Source organism: Narcine bancroftii, chromosome 4, assembly GCF_036971445.1.
Source record: "Narcine bancroftii isolate sNarBan1 chromosome 4, sNarBan1.hap1, whole genome shotgun sequence".
Classification (NCBI taxonomy): domain Eukaryota; kingdom Metazoa; phylum Chordata; class Chondrichthyes; order Torpediniformes; family Narcinidae; genus Narcine; species Narcine bancroftii.
In genome coordinates, this window is record NC_091472.1 from 172,892,941 (window position 1) to 172,911,880 (window position 18,940).

The 18,940-nt window shown below is 41.4% G+C and overlaps 1 protein-coding gene across 2 annotated transcripts in view; it reads right to left on the reverse strand.

Annotated features, from left to right (window-relative positions):
- Positions 1-371: 371 nt before the first annotated feature.
- LOC138761236 (protein PML-like) overlaps positions 372-18,940 on the reverse strand; it is a 30,047-nt gene continuing 11,478 nt past the window's right edge. Inside the window, exons 2-7 of one of the 2 annotated variants that reach the window (XM_069933024.1) lie at positions 18,134-18,252; positions 14,141-14,637; positions 6,342-6,919; positions 5,491-5,555; positions 4,473-4,677; positions 372-3,465 (exon numbers count right to left, since the gene is read on the reverse strand). In XM_069933024.1, coding sequence (XP_069789125.1) covers positions 3,428-3,465; positions 4,473-4,677; positions 5,491-5,555; positions 6,342-6,919; positions 14,141-14,637; positions 18,134-18,169 — 1,419 coding nt within the window. In that variant the 5' untranslated portion in view covers positions 18,170-18,252 and the 3' untranslated portion in view covers positions 372-3,427. The remainder of the gene's footprint in view (positions 3,466-4,472; positions 4,678-5,490; positions 5,556-6,341; positions 6,920-14,140; positions 14,638-18,133; positions 18,253-18,940) is intronic. The other variant, XM_069933025.1, reaches the window with a different exon arrangement.

Below are 18,940 nucleotides of genomic sequence, written 5' to 3' on the forward strand. Positions count from 1 at the left end.
TTAAAGTAATTAAAGGTTTTTCAGTGTTAAAGCATATATTAAAAATATGGAATAGAATTCATATTGAGAGAGGAATTAAAAATTATCAATTACCAAAAATGTTGTTAAAACAAAATCAACATCTTCCTTTAACTTTGAATAACTCTTTATTTGACAATTGGTATAGTAAAGGTATACAGAGAATAAAAGATTATTTTTAGGATATTTTTATTAACTTTTGATCAATTAAAAGATTAATATGATATGCATATAATAATATGATTTTTGCATATTATCAATTATTTTTTGAAAAAGAGACTGAGAGTAGATTTGAGACTCCCTAAATAAAGTCAATTTGAAGATATAACAGATACATTTGCTGTTAAAAAAATTTATTATGAATATATTACAAGAGATGACAAAGAAAAAAGATTTATATAAATCAAAGATTGAAATATTCACATTCAGGAGGAGATTTGGTCAAAATTATGTTATGAAAGTGTTATGAATACAGTAAATGTTAGATATCAAATGGTTGCATATAATTTTCTTCATCAATTTAATTATACTCCATATAATTCTAATTATTCAAATAAATGTTTTCAATGTGTGAAAGAAATAGGGATATTTTTGCATTTTGGTGTGGTCCTATGAAAAAGTTTTGGAATGAACTGAGTTTATTATTAGGAAAAATTATGAAGATAGATACCAAAGGATCCAAGAATATTTTTACTTGGGGATATATATGAAAAGGATACAAAATTGAAATTGGACAAGTATCAAGAAAAATGTTTATGTATTGCAATAGCAACTGCAAAGAAATGTATAGCAATATCATGGAAAGACGATAGAGAAGTGTTAAGTAGATGGTATAATGAGATGTGAAATTGTATACCTTTGGAAAAAATTATATATAATTTAAAGAATAGAGTGAAAAATTTTTATAGTATTTGGAAACCATATATGGATTTTATGAAAAATTTTCCATCCACCTCTTCTACCTTATCCACTCCTCTTAATCAGTAATTTTAATAACAATTAATAATTGTTTATGCTAATATTATTGTATATTAAATGGTAGGTGTTTCTTTTCTTTTTGGTGGGAGGGTCGATGAGGAGAAAAATATAAAAGTTTTTTGTATCATTGGATATGGACATCTGATTAATGTTTTATTCATTTTTTTTTCTGTAATGAGACAAATAATTAAATAAAATTTTCAAAAATAATTCGATTGGAGGAAGGAATCAGAGGGTAGAGGAGGGTCGCATCTCTGATTTAAGGCCAATGACCATTGGTCAGTGAGTAGAGTGGTATATTGGTCAGTGAGGAAAGGAGAGATATACATCTGTAATTGGGTCTAGATCATTTGTGAAGGTGGGCCAAGGAGTGGCCAATGGAATTGGTGAGATTTTTCACTTTAGATGTCAAACTCAGGCAGAATTTACACGGTGTATGGGAGAGGACCCTGGAGAGTTATGGAAGGCAGCAACCTAGGGGAACAGAAACATAGATCCCTGAAAGTGGAAACTCAGATGATCAGGGTGGTGAAGAAGGTATCTGATATGTTCTGTTTACTTAGTACAAAAGTCAGGACATAATTTAACAGCTGTACAAGGTATTGGTGGAACTACACTTATGCATGTATGCAGTTCAGATCGTCCGGCAATAGGACAATGTCACTAAGTTGAAAAAGATACAGAAGAGATCTGCCAAGATGCTACTAGGAATTAAGAGCTTGATTTATAAGGAGAGGCTGTCTTTCTTCTTTGGAGCATGGGGGGAGGTATGTGAAATCATGAGGGGCTTGGATACAGTGATTGCTCATCTTTTTTTCTCAGAGTTGACAATACTAAAACTAGAGGGCTTGGATTCAAGGGGAGAGAATTAAGAGGGACCTGGGAGATACCTTTTTCATTGAGAGGCTGGTCCTATCTGGAATGAGATGCCAGAGAAAGTTGTATAAGTAGGTACAATTTTACGTTCAAAAGACACTTAGACAAAACAGCAGTTGTCCTGAATGCCACCTTGGTTTTCATGGATGAGTTGGACCAAAGAGTCTGCTTTGTGCTGTTAACCTCTATAGCCCTAGAGAACAATTAAGCGACACTGTCATTGGTGGGAGCTGGAGCCGTGTTTAGTTGAAGAGCATTTGTGACCATATGGAATTTTAATATCAATGCAGTAAATTGATAGGAGTTTTGTTACAGTAAAATCCCCAATCAAGCAACTGAAAACTGAAAATAACTGCCTTTTTAAAAAAAAAACGAGGAAATAAATAAATAAAAGATTCGAATAAATAAGACTGGGCCAGATGGACCCCATGGGGGAGCACTTAGTTGGATACGAGCAGGTTTTCCCCCTGAACTAGCAATGCCCCTCAATGCATGCTCATTCTTTTCACTGATGCCACTTGCGTGGAGGTGAGTTGAGTTGTCAGCGCAAGCAAGGTGTTTCAAGGGCTCGACCAGGATGCTTGCATGGAAGTGAGTTGGGTCATACCGAGGGCCTGACCAGGACACTTGTGTGGAGGTGAACCAGGTTGTGCCGAGGACACTAGGATGAAAAGCCGGCTGATGCCATTCGCTGCTGGGGTGACTCTCTCGAAGTGTCTCCCTATCCCTGATTTTTATAATGTTAGGTATATTAGTAAGGCTTTATCTGTAAACTTGGGGGAGGGGTTTAAGAGCGCAACCCTGTTACAGCACCAACAACCAGGATTTGAATTTAAATTTTGTAAGTTACAGGAATTACTTGATTAAAGTGAACTTTAATTAAAGACAACAATATTGATTTTTTTTTTTCACATGACTTTACATTTTGCAGTGTCTTTTGTCTTTTTAACAGTGTATTCTTAGTGCAGGTGAATTAGTCTGCATTGGAAGAGTGAATCTCAGTCGAGCAGAAAATTTGCATTTCCAGCATCCACAATCCCTGTGGGTGCCGGATAATGGGGATTTCACTGTATATCCTTACGTTGTTGTTCAAATCCAACATTTATTTAATTGTTTGAATTTTAATTCCCAGACAAGGTGGGATGGAATTCAGGATATCAAATCAATGGTCCAGGTTTATGAGTGCTATTCGGCAAAATTTGCACAATGCTATTGGACACATCTTGCTCATTTCTCTCATTCTGAAAGCCAGAGGGTGTCGTTCTCTTTGCCTGAAATATTTGGTAACAAATTGCAAGCAGTGTCCTAGAAACAGCAGCCAAATAGCTCTGAACAACCCCTTTAAACTTTCACCAGCTGTCAGGAATCAATCAAATTAGTTCAGCCCTTGCGAACATTCCCCATTGAGAAAAATAGACAGGTTCTCATTTGAACATCATCTTTGACCCTGCTTCCATCACCTTGTCAAACAGTCAACATCAGCTAACGTTAACCAAAGTAGTAATGCTGCTCCTGGGGATTTCTGATCCAGTATGAACAGACCTTCGGCCAAATCTCAGTTGGAATCTTCAGGATCTATTTGTATCAGTTCCACTGCAGAAAAGGAGAGGAAAGATCAGAATCAAACTGTGTTTATAACACATACATAACAATCAATTAGCAACCTGCATGGTTCCTAGAATGAGCTGAATGTCAGAAAACACATTATTGCTAGTTTTCCTGAGAAAGCGCATTGATATGGATGCAATCCCTGCTCTCCATCAAACAGCTCCCATGCGTTAGCTTCAGACCAATCCATCCAAGATCTGAGACCACACTTGCTCAGTGACTGTGGCAGGTTATATCCTCAAATCCCAGAGAGTCTGAGCCCATAAACTTCCCATTCTCAGGTGAGAGTGGAACCAGCTTTGCTCATTGATGAAGATGTGCCGGAGTCAGGAAGTTGTGACCTCAGACCACACTGCAGGCTGACACTTCAGTTCATCACACAATGCAACATCAGACGGATTGGATGAGGGCTTCACCCACACCAGTTTCTCCCACGTCCTGAACCAGCATCTTGCCACAAACCAGCACACCAGCTAAAGCAGTGAGCTGACACAGTGATACCCTGGCTTGATCCTCCGGTCCAATCCTCCTGTGCTACCCAAATGGAATTCTCATAACCACATTGCTTTCCCCTAGGTGTTCCAAGGCATGCTTTGATCAGTCCATTGGGTGCTGTAAGTTGCATCCAGTGTGCATGTGGGGAGTTGTTGAACAGGTGAGAAAGAGATCAGGTTACAAGGAATTAGATGGGAGTATGGGACAGAGGGGGTTGCATAAACTCAATAGCTTCATCCATTGTAAGGAAATAGAAACCCACTCATTTTTTATTTTGCTTGTTCTTTATGAAATCTTACTCATGAAATTGGCTTCTCAAAGCTAATTTACCAGGTTCACAACACTTGGGAGCATTCCACTGTCAGAAGCTAGTGTGGAAATGTATGCCCATTCCTTTTGGAGGAATGAAAAAATTTAGTGTAATGTCTGTAGAAAGTGTGGAATGGATTTACTTACAATGTCAAATGGAGGTGAAAATATATAGAATGCAAGTTTACCCACGGTGCTCTGTTCCTCGCTGTCAGACTCGGTGAGGATCGTGATACTTTCTGTGTAAGGAGAAGTGCTCTGGCTAGCATTGGACACTTCCTTGGCATTGGTGTTTGGCTCCTTGTTCAGGCACTGTTTTTTGGAAGTTTGTGCTTCCTCAGCTATGGAACATTTCCTTTTGTTGAAATCACACTTTGAAGTCTCGATCACATCCTGTGAAGCAAACAATTGTTTGAGGTGTCTGGTGTTACCAGCAGAACACAAACCTAGTTCATCTTAGGAAACACCAAAGGTCCTCGGGGCCAGGACCACAGACTCACCCTCTGCACTACCCCTCTTGTTCTATCTGAAAGATTCTGTCTTAAGTCAAATGCAATTGAAGTTTTAAGAAAGCAATTGATTCACAAGGGTTAAACGAGAAAATCTGCAGATGGTGTGGTCAAATGCAATGAGCTACAGAAACTCAGCAGGTTACGCACAATGTGAAGAAAGTAAAGGGTAACCAATGTTTCTGGCCTGGGCCCTTCAGAAGAGGAGAGGAGAGAGGGAGAGAAAGCTAACAGGTAAGAGGTCTATCTAAACTAACTGCACTGAAAGTTCGACAGAACAATAACTAACTCACAGCTCACTGAACTCTACAACCCTTCGCATCTAGTCTGTGCCAAACTACTGTTCTGCCTGGCCCAATTAACCTGCACCCAGACCATAGCAATCCCATGGCATAGAGTTGGTACAGAGACAGGAGAACTGCATGGGTCTTGGTGAGAAAGAGTAACAGAGATAACAAGGGATTAACAGTGGGGAAAGTGGAGTAATGGCAGGGAACAGTGATAAACAGAGCCAACTGCAAGATTGATTTTTAGCTACTCAAAATCTACACTAGTGTTGGCCAATCACAGTTGTTTCCGACAGAGGTGGAAACCACGACTATCATCTGTCAATCCATTCCTGACTCGTTTTGTCAGAGCATTCTGAACTCCGTGTTAAAACTGTTTCAAGTCCTGGTACAGAATTGCGTATATTCACCTTATTATCACATGCAGCAATACTGGAACTAGTCGACTGTCCATCAGAAGTGGACTCAGATTTCACTGAAAAAAATAATTTTGTTGAATAAATTATTTATGTAACCAGCACTTTTATTTCATTCAATCAAAACAGTACTCAGGGTTGGTCACTTGACCAAAAAGTACAAAGCCAACAGGAAAAAAAGGATAACAGGTCCCAATATCTCCACATCCTGATGTCAAGACACAATTATTCTCCTCACCCATCCATGCAATGTTGTTTTTATTTAACGAGGAGCAGCTCCCAGCACAAACTCTAGGAATTTCGTGGGAGTAGCACCAAGCTTAAAGCCTGGGAATTTACTGGGGGATCGGCACTGAGTGCAAGTTTTGGGAAATCACAAGGAGTCACAGTACATGCCAGCAGACCTCCCAGGTCAACCTGCTGGGAGTGCACGGGCAAGAGCCAGCCCACCAGCCATTGCTGACCAAGCCTCCCTCACATATTTAGACAAACACACGGTAACAGACCATTTCAGCCCGTGATGCCCTATTGACACCCAATTCGTTTCAAATGGTAGGAGGAAACTGGAGCCCCCAGGGAGAACATACAAGCTCCTGAAAGACAGCGAGGGATTCAAACCCCAGTCCCAATTGCTGGCAATGTAAAGGCTCTGCACTAACCGCTATGCCAACCATGCAACTCCGACTAACTCAGGTGTCTCAACAAGTGTCCTCGGCCCACAGTGACTTCAGGGCAACTGTCCGTTTCAACCAGGAAACATGGGTTCCCAACCATTACAATTGAACAGGGAAGTCTACAGATCCTGGGGTCATAGTGCAATACACAAAAGTATAATTATTACTCACATTTGGTGATCTTCAATCTACCCAGCAACTTTTCTGGAAATACACAGCTCTGCTGGAAATCGATAACTGTGTACTCCATGTGCATGTGTGTTGGCTTTTCATCACCAAGCTTGTCAAGACCTGATTTGATCAATGCCTGCAGCTTCAGGATTTCCTGATCCGTGGCATAGCGCAGCAGCTGGGACACTACATCACTGCTCACATTCATCCTCTTTATCACATTTGCTGTCTTGGTCAAACTCTCCTGGATTTTCTGGGTTTTGGAGTGGTGAAGGTCCTCCAGCTCTCTGAGCAGCCTGCTCTCCTCTTCCTTCACCATGTGCAGGGCAGCAGTGACTCGGGCTTTGATCAGATCCTCCACCTTGAATTTCTCCCTGTTCGCCGTGTCCTCGAGTTGTTCCAGCTTATTCTGCAAACCCAGAAAGTTTTCCTGGTTCGTGTGTATTGCAGCCAGTGTATTCTGCAGCTCACTCTTCTGGAAGGCAATATGCTTTTGTATGGTAATGCAGTTGTGCTCCTTGTGTTCCAGAATCGTACACAGTACACAGAGCCACTTCGAGCAAACACTGCAGTATAGACTGTACACAAAGTCCAGTTAGAAATACTGTCAAATAAAGGCATAAAGCTCCCATCTAAGCCTGCCTTTCCAGCCCTCCAAAGGGCTTGGTTCCACAAATAAAACCCCAGTCTTACATTTTACATAAAGGATGGCAAAACCAACCTGAACCTAATTGTCCCCTCAACAGGATGACTTGCTCGGCAATCTCAGAGACCAGGTACAAGTAGATGGGAGCTGGGGTCACAGATCTTATTTCACAGAGAGAGCAGCGGGAATGGTAGCCAGGACAGGAGTATGCTCCTTTTTCAAAGTATGGATGATCAAGGAAGCTACCAGTGATCTTACTGACAGTATTAGGGAACTGGAGTTGGATGAATTTCAATCATTCAGGAGCCTGAAGGGGGTGATAGACAGGAGGTACAGGGAGGCAGTCACACTGAGGAGGCAGGACATACAGGGAAAGGGAACAAGCAGTCAGTGTAGGGTACGCCCACTCTGTGGCCGTTCCCCTCAATAACACATCCACCATAGAAATCTACAGCACAGAACAGGCCTTTCTGTCAACCTAATAACCTACTCCAACAACTGCCTAGAATTTTCTTACTGCAAAATCCTCAATTTTTCTCAGTTCCACATACTTATGCAATAGTCCCTTAAAAAGATCTTATTGTATCTGCCTCCATCACTGGTGCTGACAGTGCATTTCCATGTACTCACCACTTTCTGTGTGATCCCCATTGTATTTACTCCAAGCACAAAGCTAGGCCATAAGACAAAGGAGCAGAAATAGGCTGTACAGCTCATTGAGTCGGCCCTGCCATTTAATCATGAGTTGATCTATTTACTCACTCAGTCCCACTGCCCAGCTTTCTCCTCAAATCTTTGATGCCCTGCCTAATGAAGAATTTATCAATCTCTGCCCTAAATGCACCCAATGTCTTGCCTATGACAACAAATTCCACAAATTTACCACCATGTAGTGAAGAAATTCCTCCACATTTCTGTTCTAAGTGGACGCTCTTCAATCCTGAAGTTGTGCCCTCTTGTCCTAGACTCTCCCACTGGGAAACAACCTTAACAACCTTTCTAAATCTACTCTGTTCATGCCTTTCAACATTTGAAATATTTCAATGAGATCCTCCCCCCTCTCCCCCACATCCCAACACCAATTATCCTAAATTTCAACAAGTACAGGCCACGAGCTGTCAAATGCTCCTCATATAATCCTTTCATTCCAGGAATCATCTTTGTGAACATCCTCTGATCCCTCTCCATTGTCAGCACATCCTTTCTTAAATGAGGAGCCCAAAATTGTTCACAATACTCAAAGTGAGGACTCACCAGTGCCTTATAACACCCCAACATTACATCACTGTTCTTATATTCTATTCTTCAAGCTATCTTGCACAAGGACCCCCACATCCCTTTGCATCTGGTATTTTCAATTTTCTCCCCATTTAAAAAGTCATCTGTCCATTTATTTTTTATTTTTTTCTACCAAATTGCATGACCATACACTTTCTGCCATTGTAATCCATCAAAGTCCTTCTGCAGCCTCCATTTCCTCAACCCTACCTGCTTGTCCATCTCCCTTCGTATCATCTGCAAACTTGGCCACAAAGCCATTCGTTCCATAATACAATACACAACATAAAAAGAAGAGGCCTCAACACTGACCCCTGTGTAACTGGCAGCCATCCAGAATATGATCCCTGTATTCCAACTCTGCTTCATGCCAATCAGCCAATGCTCTGCCCACACTAGTATGTTTCCTTTTATACCATGGGCTTGTTAAGTAGTCTCATGTAAAGCACCTTGTCAAAGGCCTTTTGAAAATCCAAATACAACATCCACTGCATCTTCCTTAGCCAGCCTTCATGTCACTTCTTCAAAGAATTCCAATAGAATGCTCCCTTGTGTTAGTCATTTCAGCTCTAGGAAAAAACTTCTGGTCATCCATACGATCAATACCTCTCATCATCCTGGGCATCTCTAGGAGGTCACCCTTCATTGCTTCAAGTTCATTCAATTTATCTTCTTTATAGCATCTACATCCTTCCTGTAATGAGGTGACCAGATCTGAACACAATATTCCAAGTGGGTCTAATTAAGGTCTTATATCACTGCAGTATTATTTCATGGCTCTTGAACTTGATCCCACAATTAATGAAGGCAAATACACCATACGCCTTCTTGTGCAGCAGCTTTGAGTGTCCTCTCAGTTCATCCACATTGGTCAGAGTCCTCACATTAACTTCATATTCAGCCTTTAAATTTGACCTACCAAAATAAATTACACTTTTCTCAGTTAAATTCCATCTGCCAATTCTCCCAGTTCTGCGTCCTCTCAATGTGCCATGGCAACCCTCCAGACTATGCACACCAATACCAAACTTTGAATCACCTGTAAACTTAACTCACCCATCTTTCCACTTTCCTTGTCCAGGTCATTTGTAAAAATCACAAAGAAAGAGGGCCCCAAAACAGATCTCTGCGCAACACCACTGGTCACTGACCTCCATGCAGAACATGAACAAACTACAACCACCCTCTTTCTTTTGTGGATGAGCCAATTCTGTATCCACAAAGCAAGGTCTTCATGGATTCCATGTCTCTTTACTTTCTGAATGAGTCTTCCATGGGGAGCCTTATTAAATACCTTACTGAAATCTATACGTACATTATCACTCTACCTTCATCAAGGTGCTTTGTTACATCCTCAAAAAATTCAATCAGGTTCATGAGGCATGACCTTCCCTTGACAAAGCCGTACTGATTATCCCCATTGAAATATTTCAATGAGATCCTCTCTAAATAACCCTGTTATTTATGCCTCTCTAAATGCTTGTAAATCCTGTCTCTCAGGATCTTCTCCAGCTGCTTCTCCACCACTGACTTGAGACTCATTGGTCCATAATTTCCTGGGTTTTCTCTCTACTCTCTTTCTTGAGCAAAGAAACAACTTATGTAACCCTCCAATCCTGTGGTACTTCTCCTGTCCCCAGTGCCAATGCACAGATCATCTCCAGTGGCTCAGCAATCTCCTCCTTCATTTCCCACAGTCGCCTTCGATAAATCTTGCCTGGTCCTGGGATGTGGAATTATGACATTGGGGTCATTAGTGAAACTTGGTTGCAGGTGGGCCAAGACTGGCAGCTCAATGTTCCAGGCTTCTATTTTAGGTACGATAGAGGGGTAGGGGATGAAAGGGGGAGGAGTGGCATTGCTTATCATGGAAAATTTCACAGTTGTGCTCACACAGGACAGATCAGAGGGTTCATCAATTGAGGCTATTTAGGTGGAAATGAAGAATGGGAAAGGGGTCACCACATTAATGGAGGTGTATCAAAGAACAGTGAGAAATGGAGGAGAAAATGGACAGAGAGATAACAGGTAACTAGGTGATTTTAACTTATCACATATTGACTGGGATTCCCATACTGTTAAAGGGCTGGATGGGTTAGTGTTTGTCAAATGTATTCAGGAAAGTTTTCTAAATCAATATACATTATAGATATATAGAGGTATAAACTTGATAAATTGCAATACTGAATCTCCTATTAGGGAAAGAAAAGGACAGGGGACAGACTGTAAGTGTTTGTGGGGAACACTTGGGGTCTAGTGATCATAATGCCATTAGTTTCAAGAATCAGGTTTATTGTCATGAACATGTGTCACAAAATGTGATGTTTTGTGGCAGCAGTACTGTGCAAAACAAAGGTGCTAAATTACAATTCCATGAATACAAATAAAAATAACTCATGCAAAAAAGAGAAAAAGTAAGGAAGCGTCCATAGGTTCATTGTCCGTTCACAGGGGAAGAAACGGTTTTTGGAACATTGAGTGAGTGTGTCATCAGACTCCTGCATTCCTTCCTAATGGTAGCAGTGAGAAAAAGGACATGGCCTGGGTGGTGAGGGTCCTTGAGGACAGAGGCATCACCTCTTTAAGATGTTCTTAATAGAGTGAAGCCTCAAGCCCATGATGGCGCTGGCCAGTTTTACAAGATATTGATAGATAAGGATTAAGATCAGGAATAATTGGAGAAAGGCAAATTTTGGGGAAATGAGAAAGGATCTAAAGAGCATGGATAAGGACAGGGTTATGTTCCTATCAGGATTAAAGGCAAAGTTAACAGGCACAGGTAACCTTGATTTTCAAGGCATATTGACGATCTGATAAAGAAAAATGTGTACAGCAGGAATAGGCAACAAGGAACAAACAAGGTTGTTGAGGAGTATAAAAAATGCAAGGAAATAAGCAGAGCTAAAAGTCATGAGGTTGCTTTGGCAGACAAGTTGAAGGAAAATCCTAAGGGCTTTGACAGACATGTTAAGAGCAAAAACATAGCAAGGTACACAATTGGTCCCTTCAAAGACCAGAGTGGAGAGCAATGCTCTAGAAACTGACACAGATTTTTAAAAATTGGGGAAAGCAGTAAGGTCATGGACCCTACACAGATTAAAGAGGAGGAGGTGCTTAAGGCAAATAAGAGCGGATAAATACCCAGGGCCTGTCGAGGAATTCCCTTGGACCTTTGAGGGATGCTAGTGTAGAAATTGCAGGGGTCCGGACAGATATATTTAAAACGTCCTTGGCCACGGGTGAGGTGCCAGACAATATTCTTCTGCTCTGAACCTACAGGCTGGTGAGCTTGATGTCAGTGGTGGGTAAGCTATTGTAAGGTATTCTAAGAGATCAAATAGGCAAATATTTGGAGAGCCAACATGGCTTTGTGTGTGATAGGTAATGTTTAACCATTCTTACAGAGTTTTTCAATTATGTTACTAGAAAAGTTGAGGCCATGGTTGTTTTCTACATAGAATTTAGTAAGGCCTTTGACAAGATCACACATGGGAAGTTGATCAAGAAGATTCAAATATGAGGTGTTGCACTTTGGAAGGACAAACCAACATGGTACATACATGGTAAACACTAGGGCAATGAGGAGCACAATAGAACAGAGGTATCTGGAACACAGATTTGTAATTCCCTAAAAGTGGAGTCACAGGTAGATAGGGTTATAAAGAGGGCCTTTGTTATATTGTCCTTCATAAATCAATGTATTGAGTATAGAAATTAAGATGCTATCATGAAGTTACATAACAATGCGAGGCCAAATTTTGAGTTTTGTGTACAGTTTTAGTCACCTAACAGGAAAGATACCACTACAATTGAAAGAGTGCAGAGAAGATTTACAAGGACTTGAGGAAATGAGTTGCAGGGAAAGGTTAAACAGGTTAAAATTTTATTTCCTGGATTTGATAGAGGTTTACAAAATCATGAAAAGTATAGACAGACCAAATGCAAGTGGACTTTTTCCACTGAAATTGGGTAAGACAAGAACAAGAGGACATGGGTTAAGAGTGAAATAAGAAATGTTTAAAGGGAATATTTGGGGGAACTTCATCACACAGAGAGAACGATCTGTCAACTGAAGTGGTGAATACGGGATCCATTTTGACATTTAAGAAAAATTTGGATAGGTACATGGATGGGAGGGGTATGGAGGGATATGGTTACGGACAGATCATTGAGACAAGGCAGAATAATAATCTACAGACCAAATTGGCCTTTTTCAAAGCAGTAGTGATCTATGGGTCTACAAGGTGGGGTTTTCCAGCTTGAGGAGTATCAGTGTACATCATAACAAATTGATGGATTCAATTATAATAAAATAAATCCAAGCTATATTTCATCTGGCTGTTGGTGGAATTGTAATTCTGGACAGGGAATGATGGGTCCGGCACTCTGGATATTAGTAGCCTAACCGCTGTCCTATTGTACCCATTATTTGCATTTACTTCTCATCTGGGAGTCATGGATTGTCACCGGTTTTATCTGAATGTGCAACCCCAGCTAACAGTATGCACACACTATATACTACACATTGCATTTCATACACTACGTTCCACATGCTGCGCACCATACCGACATTCCACGTGCTGCTTTCCACATGCTGCATACCACATCCTATGTACAACGCGCTGCATAGCACACAGGCTGCATTCCACACACTGCATACCACATGCGCTGCATACCACACCTGTGTTCCATATGCTGCATACCACATACTATATACCACGTCCTATATACCATGTGCTGTGTACCACATGCTGCATACCATGCACTACGTACCACACGCAGCTAACCATGAACTACGTACCACTCAAGCAGTGTACCACATGCTGCGTAGCATACATTCTGCTTTTTACACCCTGCATCCATATGCTACATTCCACAAAGGCTGCGCACATGCTGCGTTCCACACACAGCATACCACCCATTGCGTAGCACACACTGCATTCCTCATGCTGTGTTCCATGTTGTGTACCACACATTGCGTTCCAAACTGTGTACCACACTCGCTGCATTCCTCACACTGTGTTCCACGTGCTGCGTACCACATGCTTCATTCCACAAACTATGCACCATACAGTCCCAGCTGACTGGATACACATATTGCATACTGTGTACCTTGTATATATCCAGTTGACAGGATGTATAGATATATATAGACTGTGTACTTAACACCATGAACCACACACATTACCAGGTGAAAGGATTCACAAACTGTGTACTACACACTGTATATCTCACACAGCCCCTCAATATAGGATATACCCCATGCACTGTGTGTTACGCATAGCACCTCAACATAGGATACATTTATTGTGAACCACACGCAGTCCACCATGGGTATCACAGAATCACATAGAGTGGAAATTGGCCCAAACTTTCCTGCCGACCAAAATTTCCCACCCACACCTGCGTTTAGTCCATATCCCTCTAAACTCATCCTATTCACGTATTACTTCAATATTTTTTAAAACATTGCAGTAGTACCTGCCTCTACCACCTCCTCCAGCAGCCCATTGCACGTACCTATATCGTGCCTCAGCATGGGATATTCAATGTACCACACACTGCACTGGTGGCCCAGAGTTGCAGCGTATAGCAAACCTCCAAGCAGTAACCAGCACCCCTTCCTTTCCACATTAGGTTGACCATTCCCCATGTCTACCACCCACTTTTAAAGCCATCATGTCCTTCTGGAGGTCACTCCAATGGACCTTCACCCCATCTGTGAACCACAACCATTTTCCATTCTCCACCTGAATGCTGGGGCCCTTTCAACTCTCCTTTGATTTTCTAATCTACACACAGATTGATGTGGAGAGAAAAACAAAAGCATAAACAAGAAAGTAAAAAGCAAGCCAGTCCACGGGATAACCATTACTTAATTTTTTGATCATCATGTATGCTGCAGAAGAGGTCTTTCGATCTTCTCACAATCTTCAAGAATTCATCTGAATTCAACTTCCTCAAAGTGCTCAAGGCGTGCTCTTTCTTCTTGTGATCTGGCATGAGCATCTGATGCACGTGGAAGCACTTGTTACACAGCATCTTGTCACACTCCAGACACAGGAACTCTGCAGAAGTGGTTCCCTCACACAAGGCACAGAACAGTTCCATATTTGCAAAGATGTGCTGCCTCTTTCTCAAGCTGTTTTGCAAATTTGACAAAAATATATTGTCCTGCAGGGAAGAGAAACCTTCCATGGTCACCATTTCGCAGATGGGACACGTGATCTCATTTTCTTTGAACTCACGCTCCAAGCAACTTGCACAGAAGGTATGAAGACACTGGAGGAGCTTCGGACTGGTCAATGGACTGTTGCAGAGTCCGCAATGAAAATATTCCATTAGACTTGTTCCCGGCTCAGTGGCCATGACCTGCAACAAAGAAATGGCCATCAGAATAAATTTATTTTCATTGAACAATGAACTACCCACCCTGCCAATCTGAAATGAAAGCTGAAAATGCTGGAGAGACTCAGCAAATCAGGGAGTAACTATAGAGAGAGAAAAATAGCCATCATTTCAATCGTAACAAAGACAAAGGAGAGGAATTCCTGCCTGAGAGGGAGGGGTGCAAAACATCAAAGATGATGCATGGTTAGTGCCACACTGTAAAAGTGCCAGAGACCTGCTGTCTCTAAGGAGTTTGTATATTCTCCCCGTGTCTGCGTGGTTTCCTCCAGGCAATCCAGTTTCCTCCCACCCTTCAAGACGTACAGAGGTTGTTGGTTAATCAGATGTAATTGGGCGGCACAGGCTCATGCTTTATGTCTAAATTTAAAATTTAAGTGGCATCCCTGAAATGATGAATCCAACATGAATCAAAAATGCAAATTTGCTGCAGATCTTGGAAATCTAAAGTAAACAATGTCTGTTCCTTTTAAACATTCTGATATTTCCAAATTTTGACAGAAGAATATTTGACCTGAAGCATCATCTCTGGTTCTCTTTCCACAAAAGCTGCCTGGCCTGAATATCGCCAGCATTTTCTGTTTTGGCTATGTACAAGCTTGCCTGAACAACCTGGTTTGCTGTCATTGGTTGGTGAAGCACAGAACGTCTGGTAATGGTGTGGACAGAAGGGTTGTCTCTAGGCTCCCAGAGTGTCCACAGAGCAATGCATGAAGAATTGTCCACACTGCTGTCCACCTTGCAGCCAGTAGTAACAAGGGATTGTAGCCCTTAATTTGTCACTGGGACAAGGCTGAGATCAAATAAGTGATAACAGGATCCAATACAGAATATTTTAATAAGGAGGGTCAACATGGCTTCAGGAAAGGGAAGACATATTTGACAAACTAAGCGGTTTTTTTGAGTATTTCAAAGAAAAGTTAAAGGGGAACCAGTAGACGTAGTATATTTGGATTAATGTACAAGTTAATCCACATAGTAAGAGCATTTGTGATTAATATATGAAGATGGAATGAGAATTGATGAACTGAAAACAAAGAGTTGGAAAAAATGAGTCATGTTCAGGTAAGCAAGTTGTAACAAGTGAGGTGTCGCAACTAAATATAATCTATATAATTAGTTAGTCAAAGAAACCAGATGCTGTATTATTGGCAAAGACAGGTGGGAAGTTGTGAGAGCACAAAGAATCTGCAAAGAGACAGAGAAGTTTTGTGAGTGGGCAAAACTGTGGCAATTGCGTATAAGATGGAGATTGTGAGGTTATCCATTGCGGTAGGTAATAGGGGAAAAGCAGAGTACTGCTTAAACAGTGAGAGACTGCAGAATGTAGCTGAAGAGAGATATCAGGATGTCCTTTCATAAGACAGAGAAGGCAGCAAATAATTAAGGACCTAACTGGAATCATAACCTAATATGGTTTAAAAGCAGAGAAATCTGCTGTCAAGGGACTCACACCAGAATCGAACTGCTGGAGTCTGGCTTGTGACTAGCTGAAGGGGTTTCAGGTATAGGAACAGGGATGCTGGAAGATGCCAAGGGCAAGAGAGTCTCCCGAGAGGCCTTGGGCACTGAAGACTTCCTGATTGTGTCAGAGGTTTGGATCTGAAGCTTGGGTTGCTGATGGTTTGGACCAATGATCTTCAAACTGCCCCTCTAAACTCACATTCCACTTAAGTATTCCCGATGCCATAAATGCTCTGTGATTAGCAAGGGGTTGCTTAGGGTTGTATGTGAGTGGAGAGAAAAGGTTTGAAAACCACAGTTTTAATCATAACCAATTGACTTGATATGTGCCAATGTTTTCTCAAGCAAAATATTGCAGTAATAATTGGGTCTAGAGCAGTATTTCTCAATCTTCCCTTCCCACTCACATCCCACCTTAAGCAATCCTTTACTAATCACAGAGCACTTATGGCATAGGGATTACTTAAGGTAGAATGTGAGTTTGAGGGGGCAGTTTGAAAACCACTGGTTTGGACTGAAGTCTGTGTGGCTGCAGAGGTTGTGGTGGCACTGGAGGCGAATCTACAGACACTCTGACTCTAAGGGACTCTCTTTTGCTTCTCTTTCTCTGATTATAAGGCGTGTGGGACAATTTCTTTGCCTGCCTTACAGCAGATTAAATGCAACTTTGTGCAATATTACATCTGTTTTAGTACGTGACAATAAAAAAAATCTTGAAATCTTGCAACAAATGTACAGGGCATTGGTGCACCACACAATGAGCATTGTATCTAGTCACCATCTTATTTAATGTATGTTGGACAACTTGCACCAGAGACAGAGCGCAAGACTCATTGGGGTCATAGAAGATAGATGCTAACCTGTGCCAAACTATTATTCTGCCTTGTCATGCTGCAGTATCAATGCTGCACAATCGCTCAGCAAATGGAGGTGTAAGGTGCTCCTTCTATCTGATAGCCTACAGGTCGAGCCTTCACCAAAGGAGAACAGAGGAGGCAACAACTACAATTCGGAGGGTCAGAGATCGTGACGGATGGAGAGACATGATCACTCATGCCGAATAGCAAGGCACCTGAAGAGAGAATCCACTGAACTGCACGAGGATCATATCCTTCCATACCTCTCCCATCCATGTACAAATTTTTCTTAGATGTCAAAATTGAGCATGCATTTACCACTTCAGCTAGCAGCTCATTCCCCACTCCCACAACAATTTGCGTGGAAAAAGGTCCCCCTTATATTCCCTTTATACTTTTTTCCCTTTCACCCTTAACCCATGTCCTCTAGTTTTTAAACTCACCTAACCTCAGTGGAAAAACCTCGCTTGCATTTACTTGATCTATGTCCATATAATTTTGTATACATCTATCAAATCTCCCCTTTCTCTTCTAAGCTCCGAGGAATAAAGTCCTAATTGTTGAACCCTTCCCTGTAACTCAGTTCTTCAAGTCCCAGCAATATTCTTGTACATCTCTGCACTCTTTCAACCTTATTAATATTCTTCCATACCTCTCAATCAGGGTCAGGTGACCAAAATTGCACACAATACCCCAAATCTGGCATCACCAATGTCTTATACAACTTCACCATTACATCCCAACTCCTTTTTTTAATTTTTTGGTTTATGAAGCCCAATGTGCCAAAAACTTAGTTTAGGAATCAATCTGCCGGTGACGCCACTTTCAGGGAATTAAGATTCCGTGTTCCCAGATCCTACTGTTCTACTACACTCCAAAGTGCCCAGTCATTTGGTTTGTCCTTCCAAATTGTAACACCTCACATTTGTCTGCTTTAAATTCCATCTGCCACTTTGCAGCACTTTTTTTTTTATATAGCTGGTCTAGATCTCTCTTCAAACTTTGAAAGTCTACTGTCTACTACACCTCCAATTTTTGTATCATCTGCAAACTTGTTAATACAATTTAGCACATTATCTTCAGATCACTGATATAGATGACAAACAACAGTGGATCCAGTACCAAGCCTTGAGGCATACCACTAGTCGCAGCCCTCCAGTCTGAGAAGCAATCATCCACTACAACTCTCTAGCTTCTTGGGGGAGATGCCATGTGATGCTGTAGGATTAGGACATAGGAACCTGATCCTCCTGGAAAACTAGTAAAAAAATTATTAAATAAGTAATGTTTTAAAGTAATTAAATTTTTTAAAGTATACTTAAACACTGAAATAATACTTTAAAAATGCCTCCAAAGAAAAAAACTGTTGCAGCCTTACCTGGAGCCCGACATGAAGACTAGAAGAGATTGGAGGCCTACATTGAGTTTGAAACAGGGAACTAGCATTCGAGTTGTTCCCTGGGTGAGTGAAGCTGTGAGGGGTCATCTACTACAGTGGCAGAGAGATGGCGATGGGGAAGAACCCAGAAGTGTACTGCACATGCGCGAAAAGTTGGGGCTTCAGTGACAGAATCAGAAGAGGAGTCGGGCTTGCAAAAGTCTGCAGGAACCATAGTTCAAGAGAAGACCATGCAGTTCTTGGATTTAGTCTCAAAATCTGCCAAATTAGTCAATGGCCATTGTTGCATTGGATTACCTTCAAAGGAAAGTCCTATGAAAGTGTTGGTTAATCCCTTGGACACAAAGTCTGATCTTGAAGTTCCAACTAGAAGCATTATGGATCTTGAATTAGGATCTGCTCTTCCTCATCCTAATGATCACAAAATGGTGGATGTTGCTTCCTTAATCCCTGATGCACAACCTATTCTCAATGACCCAATAGCCAGTTTTGTATCTATTGTTGGAAGTTTTAAAATTCAGCCAGAAAGATGTGGATGCTGCAATGC